Genomic DNA, 19,418 nt, shown 5'->3' with positions numbered 1-19,418 from the left:
ATTGCCAATAGCACCTGTCTTTATGTTTCAGGCTAAGCAGCTGGAACTGTCTGAAATCAACAATTTCTTTGAGAAGACTCTGACACATGAGTCGATAAGTGAGTTCAAGGAACAATACACTGGGTAGAGTGACCACCTCCTTTGGTGCATTCATGGACAATTTGGATCGTGTGATTGTGCATGAATCAACAAACTTTAGACAGTGACACCACCACTGTTGCAACATCTGTGGACAAGCAAGATCATGTGATACAAACATCCCCGAGCTGAAGAGCAGGCTCACAACTGGTATCCTTTAAGAGAAACATTTGCAGATCCTGTCATGGCTGTGCAGGTGTAGTGCCAGGAGTGCCAGCAATAGAACTCTGTGTGCAGGGATTTATGATACGAGAGCTGCTGCAGAGGAGCTCTTTGTGCAGGGGTGGCCTGTGTGCTTTATGCAGGAATGGACTTTGTGCAGGGGTGGCCTGTGTCTGAGGTCTTTATGCAGGGGTGGCTCGAGGTCTTTGTGCAGGGATGGCCTGTGTCCGAGGTCTTTGTGCAGGGATGGCCGGTGTTCGAGGTCTTTGAGCAGGGATGCCCCATGTTGGAGCACTCTGTGCAGGGATGTCTGATGTCGCACACAAGTTGAATATTTGTTTCTTGAGGCTCATTTCATTTCTGGTATGTCATTACAAGGTTCTATTCCTGCTACACTCTGGGCAAGAATGTGGCACTTCGTAACAATTCCGCCCAGGAATCCCCAAATGAAAGTGATATGGGCTTCTTCTAGGCTCCTTGTTCTTCAAAACCAATTTTGTGTCATTACTTCACAAGTGAGGTACATTCATTGAAGTTACGTGATCATCGTTCTCGTCTTGATGCTTGTGTGGTTCAGTGTCATTCTCAGTTATGTTCAAGATGTTTCTACGTATTACAGCCAACTGCAAATATTTGTGTATAAATATTGTTTTTGTTTTATGCGCAAACAGTAAAGTTGTTGTTTCATATAGTCTGTGTTGGTTTGATTATAAGATCTGAGAAATACATTTTGCAGTCCACATCATCACAATGGAAGTAACTGTGGATAGGCCAGAGTGAGTATGGTGAGTGAGTATTTTCGCCAGTGAGGGACACCAGAAATGGGCTTCACACTTCGTACCCATGTGGGGAATCGAAGCCGAGGCTTCGGCATGATGAGCGAACGCTTTTACCACTAGGCTACACCACCGCCCCGCCTGGGCCAATGTCCATGATGACATACAATCACCAAAGACACCTGATGACTTTAATTTCATTGAAATTGTTCATGTGTTGAGAGTGAATTGGGTTTAGTACTGCTTTCAGACATTTCGCAAAATGTGCTGGATATGGTTTCTTAGATGTTTTATGCATGTGAATTTGTATGGTCCTAGAAATATTGTCTCTGAACATTCAGTTGAAACTGTTTTTGCAAAATATTACAGAAATACTTTTGTTAATTTTTCAAAGATGTTTTGAAAACAAACTTGGAACAGCCCGGTGAAAAATTAGTTGAAACTGGGACATTGACTTCAGACAGTGTCAGCATGGTTAAACACTGAAAACATGATCTCATATCAATCGCAGAAAACACTGACATAAAACCAAAACTTCATGACATCACTGAATAGAAAATTACTGTCACAGAAAACACATGAATTATATCTTTGTAGAAAATATTTATTCAAAAAAAAAAAGTCAAGAGTTCCCAATACTGGATGAATAGCAACCAGCATAACAAAACGGGACAGAATGATACTTTGACACCTTTTGTTGAAAATAAAATAATGGTCTACACAGTTCTATTTTTGTCCTACACTGAAATAGGGGAATACCCCATAATTATGTCTCTTACAACTATGGTCTGAACAACATTACAATTGAATCTCTTGGCTATGTAATGGGTTGGAAATATATACTTTGACTAGGTGGGTTAATTGTGCCTGAGAGCAATCAATTTTTACTTTTCCATGATCAAAAAATAATTACTCAAAACCAGATTTATAGTTTGTTTGCAGTGAAAACGTACCGATAAAATTCACTTTAAAGAAAGGAGTAAATCAAATAAAGTGAAATTAATTTTGCGAATACTCATGATTTTACCTTGCCAGTTGAACATTTAAATCTCAAAATTTTATTCAAATTAGGATAAAAGTTGTTTAACAAACGATCATAGATTCAAATCGCTATTATTGGTTTGTATTACAAGGGGGTAAGCGCAGTCGTTGGAACAGTGAAACAAATGAAACGTGCAGTACGTGAAGAGCGTTAACAACAACCCTTGTCGTTTTCAGTGTTTCATTTGATGTGCTTACCCCCTTGTAATACAAACCAATAATAGCCATGTGAAACGATGATCGTTTGTTAAACAACTTTTATCCTAAGTCGTTTAAAATTCTGAGATTTAAATGTTCAATTGGCAAGGTAAAACCATGTGGATTCGCAGTCTTAATTTCACTTTATTTGTTTTACTTTTGGGTTTAAAGTGACATTCATCGGTATGTTTTCACTGCAAACAGACTATAACAGTAAAATTTCATTCCACATTTCAACTTCTCTTATCACCCAACTTAACACAAAATTTCTCATTTGTGATTCACTGATGATGGCAGGATGCAAAAAAGAGCTTGTAAAGAAGCCACTCTAGAGAAGGGGCTTCAGGGATGAATATGATCATGTGATCACATTTTAAGCTTGTGGTTTAAAGCTGTCCTGTACAGCCACATAACTGATTGAAAGCGGGGCCTTGAGACAAGAATTGGTAACTTTTACCCTACCTAATACAGAAAGCCACACACAGATAGCCCAGTAAATGAAATTCAATGAAAGGAAAGTCAAATGTCAGTTGTTCCATCATATTAGTCTTCATCTACTATCAATTTGATCACCATAAAACAAGATACTTTTAACATTTTTTGAGTTCCACATGTTATTTTTACATTCAGTTTATCAGAGGAGAAACAAACTCACCGGATTTGCAAGTTGTGCTGAAATAGTCTTGCATCACAATTACTGGGGAAGGAACATGATGAAGATGTAAGATATGTACCATCTTTGTAAAAATCATGAGATGTATGTAACAGGACTCATACCCAACATCCTTGCATCCTGGCACAACAATGGGAGACAATCATTCAGGTCATCTCACAGACTCCACTAAATGCATGGTATTTGATGTACTGGTAGTCATGGATACACATTCAAAACCAAATTCTGTCAATTATTGTAATGACAGTACTCTCATACAGGTAGAAAGAAGTCTACCTAATACATGGTCTTGTATCTAAGGAACTTCTAGATGTCGGGCAAACATGTAAAGTCAAAAACAAATTCTAATTTCAAAATGCATCCTTTCACAGCAAACAATGTATTTCCTGACAACTGATGCACACACACATATACAAAACAAATCCTCTGAATGAAACCACTGCAACAGAAGAACTGCCATCCACTTCAGCTGAACATCAACAAGTTCACCCAACGGACACTCATTCATTAATGCCAAACTTCAGTACAACGAAACACACACCGCAACAGTGCAATGTAAATGCACAACTAGGTTGTATAACTTAACACGTAATTACTCACAAATCAGCAATAAATAATCCTGCTCTGTACATTTTAGTTTTGTTCAATATATACACTTCAAGAAAAGAAATAAGTAGTATCAGCAACAAACAAGTAGTTTCAAATATTGTACAAAATTTCATTTCAAACAATTTTGATCAGATGCAAATACATAGGTCAATCTTGAAACAGTATAATATATCTCTTGTGGTATATCTTTGAACAATCTTTGAATAAGTTTTGAACATGCAGCATTCCATTCTGTAAAAACACATTGACACCCAGGTGTGTAGCCATCTGTTTATCTGAATGAGTTTAGTTTAACGCCACTTTCAGCAATATTCCAGCAATATCATGGCGGTGGACACAGAAATGGGTTTCACACATTGTACCCATGTGGGGAATCGAACCTGGATCTTTTGGCTGATGACGAGCGAACACTTTAACCACTAGGCTACCCCACCGTCCCTCTGCTTAAGGCCACTGTACAATGACAACATATACAATCTGAACCCACCCAACTGAGACTATCTGTTCAAAATGGAGTAGTGTTGAGTAGTGGCAGCACTAGCTGGATGAGGTGTGTATACCACTAGTATGAATATCTTTCTAGTGACAATAATTTGCTCACGAGTTGAAAATATTTTGGTGAAATATTTACGACAAATGTATTTGACATGGTAATATGGTAACCCTATTAAATGCACTACACGTGTCATGAAGGATTAAATCACGTTACATTTCATCTCATGACGGAGTCACATCATATTCCAACATAACTTCAACATTTTCTATAAGTCAGTCCTGAGGTATCTTGCCAAACATGAATCCACTTTTCTCATCATAAAATATGATTCAGTTTGAACTTGAAATCACAAACACAAGCATGATAAGTGATGAGTTTGTCTGAACACAGATTGTGTAGTCCCACGAGATCTCTATTCTTCAACCAAAATCGGACAGAGCCACCTGTCGTTTACCATCCTCGCCTGTAGCGCCATCTGGAGGGTCTCTACGTCTCCATGTTGGCAAGGATGTGAGAGATCTCAGCACGCTGTGTCTGTGTCATGTGCTGTGTGATGTGGACGATTGAGTCCATAGCCACCTCCGGGTTGTCCTGGATCAAACTGTAACAAGGCAACAGTTGTCATGGAAACAATTACAGATTTCAAAGAGGGAAGGGAATTCATTACTGTTATACATGGTTTACCCCTGAACAATACACAATTTAATAATATTCCCAATACAAGATGCTAGCCTAAAAACAATTCTGGAGCAGACAATCTAGTGATTGATATTAAGAACATTGCTCCACAGAGTCATGATCCGTGACCAACTGAGCAAATCTCTGTCTGAGCCTCTCAGTATAATGAGTGAGTTTAGTTTTAGGCTGCTTTCAGCAATATTCCAGGAATATCATGGCAGGGGACACCACAAATGGGCCTTACACATTGTACCAATGTGGGGAATCGAATCTGGGTCTTTGGCGGCGAGACGAGCGAACTCTTCAACCACTAGGCTAGCCCCACCACCCCTCCATCTCAATATATTTAGTGTAAGTAGGCTCTTACAGCCGAGGAGGCTAGATTCTCATGAGAGTGAGTGCTCTAACTCAGCAAGACCTCATTCTACAAAGTAATCATAGTGCTCCAGTGATCAACAGCATGAGCATCGATTGGGAACCTCACAGTTACAAAGTCAGCGAGCCTGACCACCCGTAGTTGCAATAAGCGAAGTGCTATGACTGCTGAAGGCTATGAGGAATCTTGTTGATTCTGAGTAATGATGAATTGACTGACCTCCGGACTTGCTGCAACACATGGTCTCTCTGTAGACATCGGATGTTCTCCAGCACAGTGTTCTTCTCTTGTGTCTCGTCCAGCTGGTTCACCAGCCACTCCACAGCCGCCTCATCGTCCTCGTACAGATATCGCCTGTCGATGCAGAAAGCAGAACATTTAGAAACAAGAATCTGCTGCATACTAGCTTGCTGGGGAGAACTGCCTGTTCTCATCAACTCTTGGAGGGAGGACATTTACCACTTTGGTGGAACAGGCACCTGTATGTTGCTAAGAAACCAAGAAACAAAACTGGGACAGAGATTCGAACCCACATTCAAAGGCTTCTTGAACTCCTCAGGAATGCAAGTCAGTACAGTGTATCATGGCACCTTAGACAACAAGGACATCAGTGCTCCTATCTATTCAGAGAGCCCATGTGCCAGAAAGGATGGAATCAGCAAAATGATGGGTCAATACCGGCACTTTACATGCTTCAGGAACACCTGCTGTCCCTAAGCTCTGCAGTCCTCAAGGTAGCTAATCTGAACTGTGCAAAATTTTAATGATAGTTTCTACAGAAATTTTTGGTGACAGTGGTCCCCAAATATAAGAAACCTGTTGGGTATTAGTAAATGGAGTCCAGTTCAGGAAGGTAACTTTGGACAATGAATGCAATTCTCGGTCCTGACTCAAAGAGGACTGTAGTCAGTGGTCCCCCCAAACCACAGACCTATTCTAAGTCTTCAGGGGCACAATGAAACTGCAACCCCAGGGAACCTATCATAAAGTTGGGAACCTATTCCAAGCAAGGGGGACCAATTTGACACATTGCTATGACCTATGACAAGCATGGGTGACCTATGGCAAGTCCAGTGGAAGCAGCCTAACAAGGTCCACAGAGAGCTGGAGTTAACAGTGATACTTACATTGACTGTGCCTTGGTCCTCCACAAACCACCGTCCAAGCATGGAGTCCAACTGGGCCTCACTCGAGTCCTTGGTGAACTGGCGTAACTTCTTCTTGACCTCGTTCTCCAGGAGACGCCGCCGCAGTCGCCAGTAGAAGAACTCACGACTACGTTCCCACTTGAGGATAGCCTACAGAAGACACTGAACCATGCTCAACAAGATCCAAATAGTAACATGTAACGCTTGGTTACCCAAAGAAAAAAAATGATCCAATAAATATCATCTTAATTCTCTTCAAGTAACTAATTTTTCAAAATAAGTTTAACAACATTATGCCATCTTTTCAAGTTTATCAACATAAACTGTTTGAATATTATATGTTAACAAAGTGTTCGTCAATAATTAGTTGTAATATCAATGCTTTCTACATGTTCTGGTCGTCATGTCATGATTTATTCTGCTAAAACTATTTGATTTTTCATCATGTATACTGGAATATCATTGTTATTTGTTTGTATAAAATGTTGAAAAATGCAACAAAATAAAAAACTATAAAAAAAAAAGATCCAAATAGTGAGAGCCTCAATAACAGTGAGGGAGGGAATGAATCCAGTCATCTTTAATCTTTTTGACTGAAGGCAAATTGAATAAATAATAAAGCAAATTTACAGAATCAATTGGTCCAGTATCCATCTGTACTTCAAATAAATAGATACAGACCACCTGTTTTTTTCATGTTAACAATAGTAATGTGAATCAGATTGTTCCTAAATCTTTTAGTCTTGACACAGACTAACTGCAGCAAATCTAGAGAATCAGTTGGTCCTTATCCTCTTTTGAGCACTATTATTTGTGCAACTGACCGAGATGACCCCCTTCTCCTCCATACGTCCCGGAGTGTCGTGGAGGTCTGCGAACTGCACAGCGACCGTGTGGTAGATGGAGAGGAGACTCTCCTCCCTCTTGGCCAGGTTGGCCTCCAGCTCCACCTTCTTCTCCTCAGCAAGGTTGGGGTCCCCAAGGTCTTCCACCAGCTGCCGCACGACCGGGTCCAGGCGCCGCATCGCCTTCTCCAGGTCCTTCCGCCGGAACTTGATCTCCACTGTACCTTCTGGCTCCAACACCCCACCTCTACAAGAAGGCACAAAATATAGCATTAGTTCTGTCTGTTTGTTACAATTATAATGGTAGCAATAATCTAGTCAGGACCAGACTATCCAGTGTTTCATATCATGTGCAACATGCCATGGTGAACGAGCAAGAATTAGCTCTGAATTAGTTATAAAGAATAAAAAAGAAGTTGTTATACATAAAATATGTCATGTATTCATGTTCGTCCAACTTCTAAATGTTCTAAATCAAGAACAGGCCATGGTGTAGAATGACATTCTATCAGCCAATTCACTTGACCAGTCTGTTTTGTATCTTAGGATGAAGTATAGAGTGTGTTGGACCAACTAACCTAGAATCTGAAGGACAAGGAAGTTAAGAAGATGCAGGAGAATGATACCAGGGATGAGTGGATGTAGGTTCAACTAACAAAATTCCCGTCATTTAGTACAAGAAGCATAGATTGCTGGGGACAAATTCTATCCCAAGACCCACACAGCGAACAAACAAATGCATTGTCATGAAATATGCCATTAGAAATCCTTGACAAGGAATTGTTTATCATCTTTAGGATTTTAACCTGTGGGATGTCATATGGCACCAGAAATGTCACTCACACATAGTACCAAAGTGTCAACATGTATCAACCCTGCCTGGATCCCGAGAGTGACAAGGTGAGGTGAGGTGAAATTGGGTTTAACGTCGTGCTTGAGAATATTTCGCTCATATGACGACGTGCATGCGTGTGTATGTGTAGGTGCGACTGCTTGTACTAGCCCAGACTTAAGCTGGTTTTATAGTGCTAGCCCACTGAGATACCATGCCGCAGTGAAGCATGAATACCCCACTCAGACACATTATACTGACTCGAGCCGACCAGTCCTTGTTGTACCCATTAATGCCGAACGCCAGGCAGGGACCAACAAGTACCATATTTTAACGTCTTTTGGTATGACGCGGTCGGGGATCGAACCCGCCCCCGACCTTCCGGGCGACGGACGCTCTAACCACTACACCACGGAGGCAGTTCCGAGAGTGACAAGCCAATGCTTTAACTGCAACCCTACTGCTGTTACTCCTCACTCCGCTAATGATGTACCTGGACAGCTGGTCGGCAAACATCTCCATGTGGGTGGGGTTGATGGTGGGGTCGACCACCACCCATGCCCCGCCCCTCAGTTCAGCATAGGGAGGGATGTAGATTAAGATAGGCTGCTTGTAGTCCACTAGTCCATCCACGATGTAAGATCCAAACTTGAGGACTTGGTCGTACATGTCTGCAGTCACAAATATCAGTGTTTTCTCAATAGATTTCAGTTTGTTGTCTGAATCTACACACTGCAATATTCCAGGTATATATACACATGATGGCAGGCTGTTGATAATACAGCCCCTACCAGACAATCCAGTGATTGCTATCATAGTAAGTGAATGAATGGTTTTACACTGCTTTGTTAGCAATATTCCAACAATATCATGGCAGGGGACACCAGAAATTGGCTTCACATATTGTACCTATATAGGAATCAAAGCCCGGTCTCCAGGATGACAAGGCGACGCTTTCACGACTAGGCTACTCCACCACCCCATAATCAATGTCGTTGAGTCTGACAACCTGATCCATTGAGTTTGTTCTGACAAGAGGTTGCTGGGGACCAGTTCTAACCCAGACTCCCAGAGATTGTTGATCTAACCCAGACACCCACAGATTGTTTATCTAACCCAGACACCCAGAGAGATCTAACCCAGACACCCAGATTGTTGATCTAACCCAGACACCCACAGATTGTTGATCTAACCCAGACACCCACAGATTGTTGATCTAACCCAGACACCCACAGATTGTTGATCTAACCCAGACACCCACAGATTGTTGATCTAACCCAGACACCCACAGATTGTTGATCTAACCCAGACACCTAACCCAGACATCACAGATTGTTGATCTAACCCAGACACACTCACAGATTGTTCATCTAACCCAGACACTCACAGATTGTTGATCTAACCCAGACACCCACAGATTGTTGATCTAACTTAAACCAGACACCCACAGATTGTTCATCTAACCCAGACACTCACAGATTGTTCATCTAACCCAGACACCCCACAGAGATGATCATGAAATACTGTTGATCATCAACAGCAGACCTTCCACCATCAACTAAGCCACCAGAAAAATTATCAGCTTTAGGAAGCAATGATCTTCATCTCTGGGAAATCTCATCACTATTCTAGCAGGATCTGTGTGGGGACATCACCTCACCTTTCATGCCCCCCGAGAATCCTCTCCAGTTGGCGAAGATGATGAGAGGCAGCTGCTCACGGTTGAAGTCCTTGATGGCCTGGGCTGTCTTGAAGGCGGAGTCAGGGAACCACACCTGCCCGGCTTGTTGTGTTGCCTGCAGCAGTGGAATAGTAGCATGGAGCTGGTGGTGGAGGACAATGGAGGGGAGGAAAGGAGTGGCAGGACAGACCAGTGCAGGATGGGACAGAAGAAAAGAGGAGGTTTGTTTTTATGGTAGTGTAACACCGCACTTAGCAATATTTCAGCTGTTGGCAGCAGTCTCGAAATAGTCTTGTCCAGACAATCCAGTGGTCAGCAGCATCCATCTACTTAACTGGGGTACAATGACATGTGTCAACCAAGTCAGCGAGTCTGACAAGCCGATCCCATAAGTTGTCTCCACGATGCAAGGACTGCAGAAGACAAATTCTAACACGGATCTTTATGAGTAAAGGACAGTGAGTGAGTGAGTTAGGTTTTACGCCGCTTACAGCAATACTCCAGCAATATCACAGCGGGGGATAGGCCATGGGGAATCGAACCCGGTCTTCAGCGTGACGAGCGAACACTTTAACCACTAGGCTACCCCACCGCCCCAAGAGTAAAGGACAGGATATAATGGGATAGGATGGGAAGGGACTGGACTGAACGAGACAAGACAGAGGAGGTAGGGTGGGCACCTTGTGACAGGTGCTTGCTAGTATGAATTGGGGTAAAATCTCCTTTAGAACCTGATGCAGTTAGTTCTTCTTTGAACTCTATTACAGTCCTGGTGCCAGGTTCATGTGGCAGGATACACAAAATTGACACAAGCCATAATTGTTTGTAATTTAGTAAAACCCATCCACCTGAATCATGAAACCAAGGTCCAAACCAGCCCACAATGGATCCTTGCACACCAAGGGGAGACAAAGGGCTACCTGTGCCCTCCAGCTTATATGGAACATGTGACTGAGCACATCTAGTGCAGACATGACATACAAGTTGCTACACTGCTACTGCATCAACACTTCAGTAAATGAAAGCTGACTGCTGTGAGAGTGTCGTACCTTAGATTCTGAGTCGAGGTTAGCCGGATCAGCTGGGACGACGACCTCCACGGACCGAGTCTCCACACTCACGACACCAACAGGAATACCTCCCAGTCTGATGGAACACACAAAATATACACTCATTCATCATCTGTACTAAAACAATATTATTACTGACATATTTTCATGAAAATTGTGAATACACCACACTTTTGGGTTCTATTTTCAGGGACAAATTTCGAATATATACTATATTGCATTACTTTAGGTGAAGAAGCACTCAACAATTTTACAGCTATATGAAGGGGGTCTGTAAATAAACAAGTATGGACCAGGGAATCCAGTGTTTAACAGTGAGTGAGTGAGTTTAGGTTCACGCCGCACTCAGCAATATTCCAGCTATATGGCAGCGGTCTGTAAATAATCGAGTCTGGATCAAACAATCCAGTGATCAACAGCATGAGCATTGATCAGCGCAATTGGGAATTCGAACCGATGACATGTGTCAACCAAGGCAGCAAGCCTGACCACCCGATCCCGTTAGTCGCCTCTTACCACAAGCATGTGTTACTGAAGATCAATATTTTAACCCAGACCTTCACGGGTACAGCATGCACATCGATATACATAAATGGGTACGTGAGTATGGTTTTACGCCACTTTTAGCAATATTCCACCAATATCACGGCGAGGGACACCAAAACAGGGCTTCACACTATATGCAAATGGAATACAATGACGTGTCAACCAATTCAGCGAAGTCTGACCACCTGATCCCGTTAGTCGCCTCTTGCCACAAGCATGTGTTGCTGAAGACCAATTCTAACCCAGATCTTCACAGGTGTATTACTTAAGGTGAATAAATAGGAGACAACACACGTGGAGAATTGATAATGTGTAACTGGTGATAACCTTTTTACCAAACATGATGATTTACAATTTCAGTTATATTTTCTGTATGCTAAGAATAAGAATTAAGATCAAGAATACTATCAGCAACTGTCCTGTGAGATAAACCAGTATGGCAATCAGCAGTATACACCTGATCTGCTACAAGTGAGTGATTTGGCAATATTCCAGCAATATTCCAGCAATATCACGGTGGGGGACACCAGAAATCGGCTTCACATATTGTACCCATGTGGGGATTCGAACCCGGGTCTTCGGCATGACGAGCCAACGCTTTAACCACTGGGCTACCCCACTGCCTGATCTGCTTCAAACTGATATGTATGGTCAAGTCTGTCACAACTTGCAGTGAAACATTGTTCTCTACACTAGATGTATAAGAGAATTTTTATTTTCAATTTGGAATATAATTTGTAGACATGGCAGAGAATATGTGCAATACAGCTGTCAGAGAACCATGAGTTATTTACCTGGCCCTGCCAACGACTACTGTTTGAGCCCATGGGTTGAGAATCTCCATGAAGGAATCTTTGTCAAAGAAGCCACTCTGCCACTCGCGTGTCTCTACAAAACACAACTCAACATTAATCACTTATATCCATAGTCATTCCGTCTCTCTCATGAACACTCTTTCAAGTCTTCAATGTTTCAAACCAGGGTCCTGTTTCACAAAACAAAGATGGCTTAGGACAGTTGATGTAACAGTACCTAAATATCAACTATTGTAGTTGCTTGTAGGATACAGAAAGATCCATTCAACAAAGCAGTCCTAGTGCTACAATTGATGTAAGTGTATGTTTGAGTATGGAAGCTATGGTTGTCTTTGTGCTAAGATGACAAGAGTAATGGAGTCAGTGCAATGTATCAGATATTACACAGACATATATGCACACACACACGCACAGAGAGAAAGACACACACGCAGAAACATACACACTTTAATAGCAAAAATGTTTCTAAAACTACACAAAAACTTAGCACATGACTTACCATTGTCCTGCTAAGATGGGTTTTTTGGCATGAGTGTCTTAACATTTAACACAGCATCTTATGGTTGGTATTTGGTTGTTTAATGCCACACTCAGCAATATTCCAGCTACATGGTGGCAATCTGTAAATAATTGAGTCTGGACCAGACAATCCAGTGATCAACATCATGAGCATCGATCTACGCAACTGGGATCCAATGGCGTGTCGACGAAGTCAGTGAGCCTGACCACCCGATCCAGTTAGTCGCCTCTTATAAGAATGGGTTACTGAAGATCAATTCTAACCCAGATCTTCACGGGGACACATTTACCCCTCAGCTCCATGTACCAACATAAGGCAACACTACAAACAGACAACACTACAAACAGACAACAGTGGGGTGAAAAGGTCTTACCTGGATTCATTCGGCCTGACAGCATCCACCGTACATCATATGGGGCCTTAGTTGGAACAAAGCTCACATCTCTGTCTACTGGGTCATAGGACGGAATTATTGGTAGAGGTCCGTTTGTTTTCTGAACACAGAGGAACATCTATTATCAGGAAACTCAGCAAAGTCAATAAACAAAGTTGTGTAAAAGCTCGTTAACCTATTTGTAATGTTTAACCCCACTCTTGTCAACAGTCCAGGTAGCAGTCTGTAAATAACTGACTGGACCAGACCAGTGATTCACATCATGGGTCTTAATCAACAAAGTCGGCAAGCCTGACCACCTGTGTCTTATGACAAGCTGAAGTAGCTGAGGACAAATTCTAACCTGCACCTGTAACCTGTAAAAGTCTTAAGCTAACTGGGAACTAGTGTTCAGGCCAATAGCTGAACTTGCTTGTGTAAGGCGTTATCATCAACATCTTGGCACAGAGGTAAACAATCAACAGACAAGATGGCCGCTAAATAACAGTCAAGGACATCCCAAAGGCACAGAGCCAAGATGGACACTAAACACCACTGTTGGACATACGGACGACATGCCAGTAAGCGTGTTTAGTTTTATGCAACTTTTAGCAATATTCCAGCAATATCATGGCAGGGAACACCAGAAATGGTCTTCACACATTGTACCCACGTGGGGAATCGAACCTGGGTCATCAGCGAGCAGACGCTTTACCATTAGGCTACCCCATCGCCCCACTGATGACTTAGATAGCCACCTGAACAGAATAGCAAGGACAGAGACGAGATAGTCTCTAACTAAACACTGTAGGACTTACCAGAGGCATGTAGGAGAGCCACTGGAGAATTTTACAGCAGCCCTCGAAGTCATCCGGCACCACATCATGGGAGACTCCATTGTTGTGCATGATCTGTATGCCACCAAGCTGGTTGTTGCTTGTGTACACTTCTCGCCCCAGTACCTGAAACGTCATATACACTCACTGACAAGTACCAGACAGATCATGCTTGCTCGTTATCAAGCACAAAGAAGAAAATTGGTAGAACATTTATTCCTTTGAACCAGCTCCTGTCACAAGCCTACCTTATTGAGTGCCCCAGCTCCTGTGAGGATGATATGGGAGTTCTCCACCTGAATGATCCTCTGTCCAAGTCTCACTAGGTAAGCACCGATACCAATGGCTCTACAAGTGACGAGGTTGATGGTGATGACCTCATTGTAGGCTGTGGAGGTTTCCCCAGCAATCATACCTGACCCTCTCAGGTTCTCCACACCCAGACCATCATCCTTACCTGGGGAAACAAACACAGGTGAAACAATTACCTGGGGAAACAAACACAGGTGAAACAATTACCTGGGAAACAAACACAGGTGAAACAATTACCTGGTGAAACAAACCTAGCTGAAACAATCACTGGTGAAACAAGGTCACCTGGTGAAACAAACACAGGTGAAACAATTACCTGGTGAAACAAACACAGGTGAAACAATTACCTGGTGAAACAAACACAGGTGAAACAATTACCTGGTGAAACCTGGTGAAACAAACACAGGATGAAACAATCACCTGGTGAAACAAACACAGGTGAAACAATTACCTGGTGAAACAAACACAGGTGAAACAACTCACCTGATGAAACAATCACCTGGTGAAACACCTGGTGAAACAAACACAGGTGAAACAGGATGAAACAATCACCTGGTGAAACAAACACAGGTGAAACAATTACCTGGTGAAACAAACACAGGTGAAACAACTACCTGTTGAAACAATCACCTGGTGAAACAAACACAGGTGAAACAACTACCTGATGAAACAATCACCTGGTGAAACAAACACAGGTGAAACAATTACCTGGTGAAACAAACACAGGTGAAACAATCACCTGGTGAAACAAACACAGGTGAAACAATTACCTGGTGAAACAAACACAGGTGAAACAACTACCTGATGAAACAATCACCTGGTGAAACAAACACACAGGTGAAACAATTACCTGATGAAACAAACACAGGTGAAACAATTACCTGGTGAAACAATTACCTGGTGAAACAAACACAGGTGAAACAATTACCTGGTGAAACAAACACAGGTGAAACAACTACCTGATGAAACAAACACCAGTGAAACAATCACCTGGTGAAACAAACACAGGTGAAACAATCACCTGGTGAAACAAACACAGGTGAAACAACTACCTGATGAAACAATCACCTGGTGAAACAAACACAGGTGAAACAACTAACTGATGAAACAATCACCTGGTGAAACAAACACAGGTGAAACAAACCTACCTGGTGAAACAAACACCTGGTGGGTGGAAACAAACAATCACCTGGTGAAAAACTGGTGAAAACACAGGTGAAACAAACACCTGGTGAAAAACAATCTACCTGGTGAAACAAACACAGGTGTGAAACAACTACCTGATGAAACAATCACCTGGTGAAAAACATGAAACACTGGTGAAACAATCACCTGATGAAACAAACTACCTGATGAAACAATCACACTGGTGAAACAAACACAGGTGACCTGATGAAACAATCAGGTGAAACAAACACACCTGGTGAAACAAAAAACAACACCTGGTGAAACAACTACCTGGTGAAACACCTGGTGAAACAATCACAGGTGAAACAAACTGGTGAAACAAACACCTGGTGAAACAAACACAGGTGAAACAATCACCTGGAAACAATCACCTGGTGAAACAAACACAGGTGAAACAATCACCAATCTGGTAAAACCAAACACAGGGGAAACAAACACAGGTGAAACAATCACCTGGTGAAACAAACACAGGTGAAACAATCACCTGGTGAAACAAACACAGGTGAAACAATCACCTGGTGAAACAAACACAGGTGAAACAATCACCTGGTGAAACAAACACAGGTGAAACAATCACCTGGTGAAACAAACACCTGGTGAAACAACAATTGTGACATTCCAATGAAACACCTGGTGAAACAAACACAGGTGAAACAATCACCTGGTGAAACAAACACAGGTGAAACAATCACCTGGTGAAACAAACACAGGTGAAACAATTACCTGGTGAAACAAACACAGGTGAAACAAGTACTTGGGAAAATAAGCAAGTGAAACAAGTACCTGGTGAAACAAAAACAGATGCAGCAATTACCTGGGAAGTACATAGGTACAACAATTGCCTGGGTAAAACACAGCTGGAACATTGTGACATTCCAATGTCTGCGATAGGGCAAGTGTTGTGAGAGAACTGGCTGACATACCTATTACATCTGTGAGCTTGTATCGAGATTCTCCCTGATCCTCTATCAGCTCTGCTCTCACGGAGTTCATGGCACTGACTTTCTTGAAGTCGTCAGGACGCAGGTACAAATACTTGAAACCCTACACAGAAAAGTGCGTAGATAAGCCAAAATGACGCTAATAACATCTCTCCCCCAAGAATGGTAAATAGTGGTGATGGCAATTCATTCAAATGCTGGACACAAAAAGTCTACAATTTCTATCATTTGAAATACATTTTCATTTTAAATACAATTTTTTTGCAGTACAAAGAAATCTTGAAAAACACTTTCCTCAATAACACATCTTGCAATAACTGAGATAATTATGAAAACATTGTACAATCACTAACCACCGTTAACCAGTATATAACATTCTAAATTTCTATTTATGTATTGACATTCCCCAACACAAGCTCCACGGAAAGTGTCTTGTGTCGTACCTTGTTGGGATCTTTGGGATCCACCCATGCAACACGGAACAGGTGCTTGATCTCCTCAGCCAGGCCAATACGTGCACCACTGTTGGCAGACAGGTAGATACGGGGAATGCCCAGCTTCCTGGATAACTCGGATGCTTTCTGTAATGGAGTGAGTGAGTTTAGTTCTATGCTACTTTTAGCAATATTCCAGCAATATCCCGGCAGAGGGCACACATTTTACCCATGTGGGGAATCAAACCTGGGTCGGTGTGATGAGTGAAAATACAACAATAAACATCAATAGAAACATCCAGCCATCAATATCCTCCACCTCTTGGTTTTATCAGTGTAGTACTGACCTTGAACAGCACGTCTTCTTGTGGACCAAATGATCCAATCTTGTGGGTCATGTCGTTGGAAATGACAATAATATCTCGGCCGTCCTGGAACTCTGGCGTCTTCAAGGTCATCTTCCATGCCACCATACCATTCTATCAACAGCAACATCCTTACAATCAGTACATGACCTAATATAGAACATGACCTTATGTAGTACATGACCTTATATAGTACATGACCTAATATAGAACATGACCTTATATAGTACATGACCTAATTATAGCACATGACCTAATATAGCATATGACCTAATACATAACATGACCTTATATAGTACATGACCTAATATAGAACATGACCTTATATAGTACATGACCTAATATAGTACATGACCGAATATAGTACACAACCTATTATCTTGCCTGACATAAATGGTGTTTTCTGATTGGCTGAGCACTCTTCTATTATTTTCAATGTATTATCTTACAAGCAAGTAACATTTTCTACTCCATACTATGATCCGATACCAGTGCGTCAAACAGTTCAAAATTACCATTGAGGTGTTTGATAGATAAATAAGTTGTTCACTGGTCCCTCGATGCCCATAGGGTTGATGTACCCTCAATGTTTCTTTATGTTCCCCTTGCCCTTAGGGCTCAGGGAACATAAACAAACATCAAGGGTACATCAACCTATGTCCCCCTCGAGACCAGTGAACAAGTTATACTATAGTACATGATCATATATAGTACATGACCTAATATAGTACATGACCTTATATAGAACATGACCTAATATAGAACAAGGCCTTATATAGAACATGACCTAATATAGAACAAGACCTTATATAGTACATGACCTAATATAGTACATGATCTTATATAGTACATGACCTAATATAGCAACAACAGGTTGGATCTGAAGTACAGGGGATATAATTTTATAAAGAGTTGACGTGACTAGGGCCAAAAGCCAAAGATGTTGCCAAATATTGGAAATTTTAATATAAATTTAGACAAACCTGTAGAGGTTTACAATTCTTTGAAGAGAATCGTCCTTGGGGTACATATATGCATTTTCTGCGGCTGAAAATGTCCTGTGACAGTTGTATCAATGTTTTAATAAAAATATTGTACAATAAATAAAATCTTTTTTTATCTATTATATGGCCCCCACCACATGGAGTTACCTCTACTAACTAACACCAACTGAATTTCTGTAAATCTTTCCTTGAATCTTCTTAAATGCACACAATACAATATTATTCATCAGTCCTGAGCAGTCAGTGTACAAAACTTCTAAACTACTTAACTGATCTCTTGGGATCCATCCATATAGATTTTAGTGTTCATATACATATGCCATTATTATTCATTAAGAGATATAACAAGCTATTGTCTAGGTAAGCAAGCATACCTCATTCTCCCCTGGAAGCCTCTTCTGCATGCACAGGTTGCCATGACTGTCGAGGACCAGTTCTGTGGAAGTGACGGCGTCGGTGGGCATGTCTTTAGGCGTCAGATGATTGCGCTGATAGTGCTCCTTCCACAGCTTCATCAGGGACTGTCAACAATTATAGACTGTCAGGACAACACATCTCTACACACCGGAGTGACATCATCACCAGCTGTCCATAAGACTTCCATGTCAGAACGTAGGTCAGAACAACCAATGTAAACAAACTATGACATGCAAATGGAAATAGTTTTTCACATTTGGGGTTATTTACTCAATGCAAATTACATTTCACAACATATGCCACCATGACGTTGACATAAAGAAATTTAGTAGGTCATGAACATACATTATTAGTTGAATGGACTGTGTAAGATAAAATAAAAAGTCACATCTCACTAGTGCTGGAGTGATTGATTATATAATCGGTCAATTGATCAATCTCGATTGTGTCAGCAGTTATCAATGGGCTGAAGAGACTAATCGATATTCATATCGAAAATGAAACAAACTAAATTTCAGTAAGAATGTTTCTCAATGTTTATTAAGTCAAGACATAAACAACTGCTGCAGTTTCTTGACTCGTAAAACTGCAATGTAAACAATAATCTGGTGTGCATCTCAACAGAAAGTATCAATGATCGCCTTGATTGTAGTATCAATCGGTGCCTGTTTCTTTTGCACAATGTTATCGTGCTTTAACGGTGGGGAGGATGATTACAATCGGTTATTGACCGTTTACTGGGCTCCTATTATCGACCTGCATATTGTGAGCAATAACCAGCACTACTTCTGACTGACCTGAGGTAGAGGTACTTGGTTGACCACAAGAGGGAGTGAGTGAGTTTAGTTTCATGCCGCCTTCAGCAATATTCCAGCTACATGGTGGCGGTATGTAAACAATCAAGTCTGGACCAGACAATCCAGTGATCAATAACATGAGCATCG

General features: G+C 41.6%; 2 protein-coding genes across 2 annotated transcripts in view; one reads left to right on the top strand and one right to left on the bottom strand.

The window, feature by feature from the left end:
• Positions 1-397, top strand: part of LOC124277825 (CNK3/IPCEF1 fusion protein-like) — a 62,446-nt gene extending 62,049 nt beyond the window's left edge. The window contains 1 exon segment of the mRNA XM_046713539.1: positions 32-397. Within this exon segment, the coding sequence (XP_046569495.1) occupies positions 32-127 (96 nt within the window). The 3' untranslated portion in view covers positions 128-397.
• Positions 398-3,091: 2,694 nt separating this feature from the next.
• Positions 3,092-19,418, bottom strand: part of LOC124277824 (acetyl-CoA carboxylase-like) — a 69,387-nt gene continuing 53,060 nt past the window's right edge. Inside the window, 15 exon segments of the mRNA XM_046713538.1 lie at positions 3,092-4,694; positions 5,367-5,499; positions 6,274-6,445; positions 7,120-7,387; positions 8,466-8,643; positions 9,633-9,768; positions 10,703-10,799; positions 12,064-12,157; positions 12,978-13,098; positions 13,796-13,939; positions 14,062-14,270; positions 16,237-16,357; positions 16,698-16,835; positions 17,036-17,167; positions 18,432-18,578. Coding sequence (XP_046569494.1) covers positions 4,580-4,694; positions 5,367-5,499; positions 6,274-6,445; positions 7,120-7,387; positions 8,466-8,643; positions 9,633-9,768; positions 10,703-10,799; positions 12,064-12,157; positions 12,978-13,098; positions 13,796-13,939; positions 14,062-14,270; positions 16,237-16,357; positions 16,698-16,835; positions 17,036-17,167; positions 18,432-18,578 — 2,205 coding nt within the window. The 3' untranslated portion in view covers positions 3,092-4,579.

Source organism: Haliotis rubra, unplaced genomic scaffold (genome assembly GCF_003918875.1).
Source record: "Haliotis rubra isolate DU_JTF1 unplaced genomic scaffold, ASM391887v1 Scf228, whole genome shotgun sequence".
Lineage (NCBI taxonomy): Eukaryota > Metazoa > Mollusca > Gastropoda > Lepetellida > Haliotidae > Haliotis > Haliotis rubra.
The sequence above is the reverse complement of the archived record's forward strand: the minus strand, read 5'-3'. Positions and strand labels throughout refer to the sequence as shown.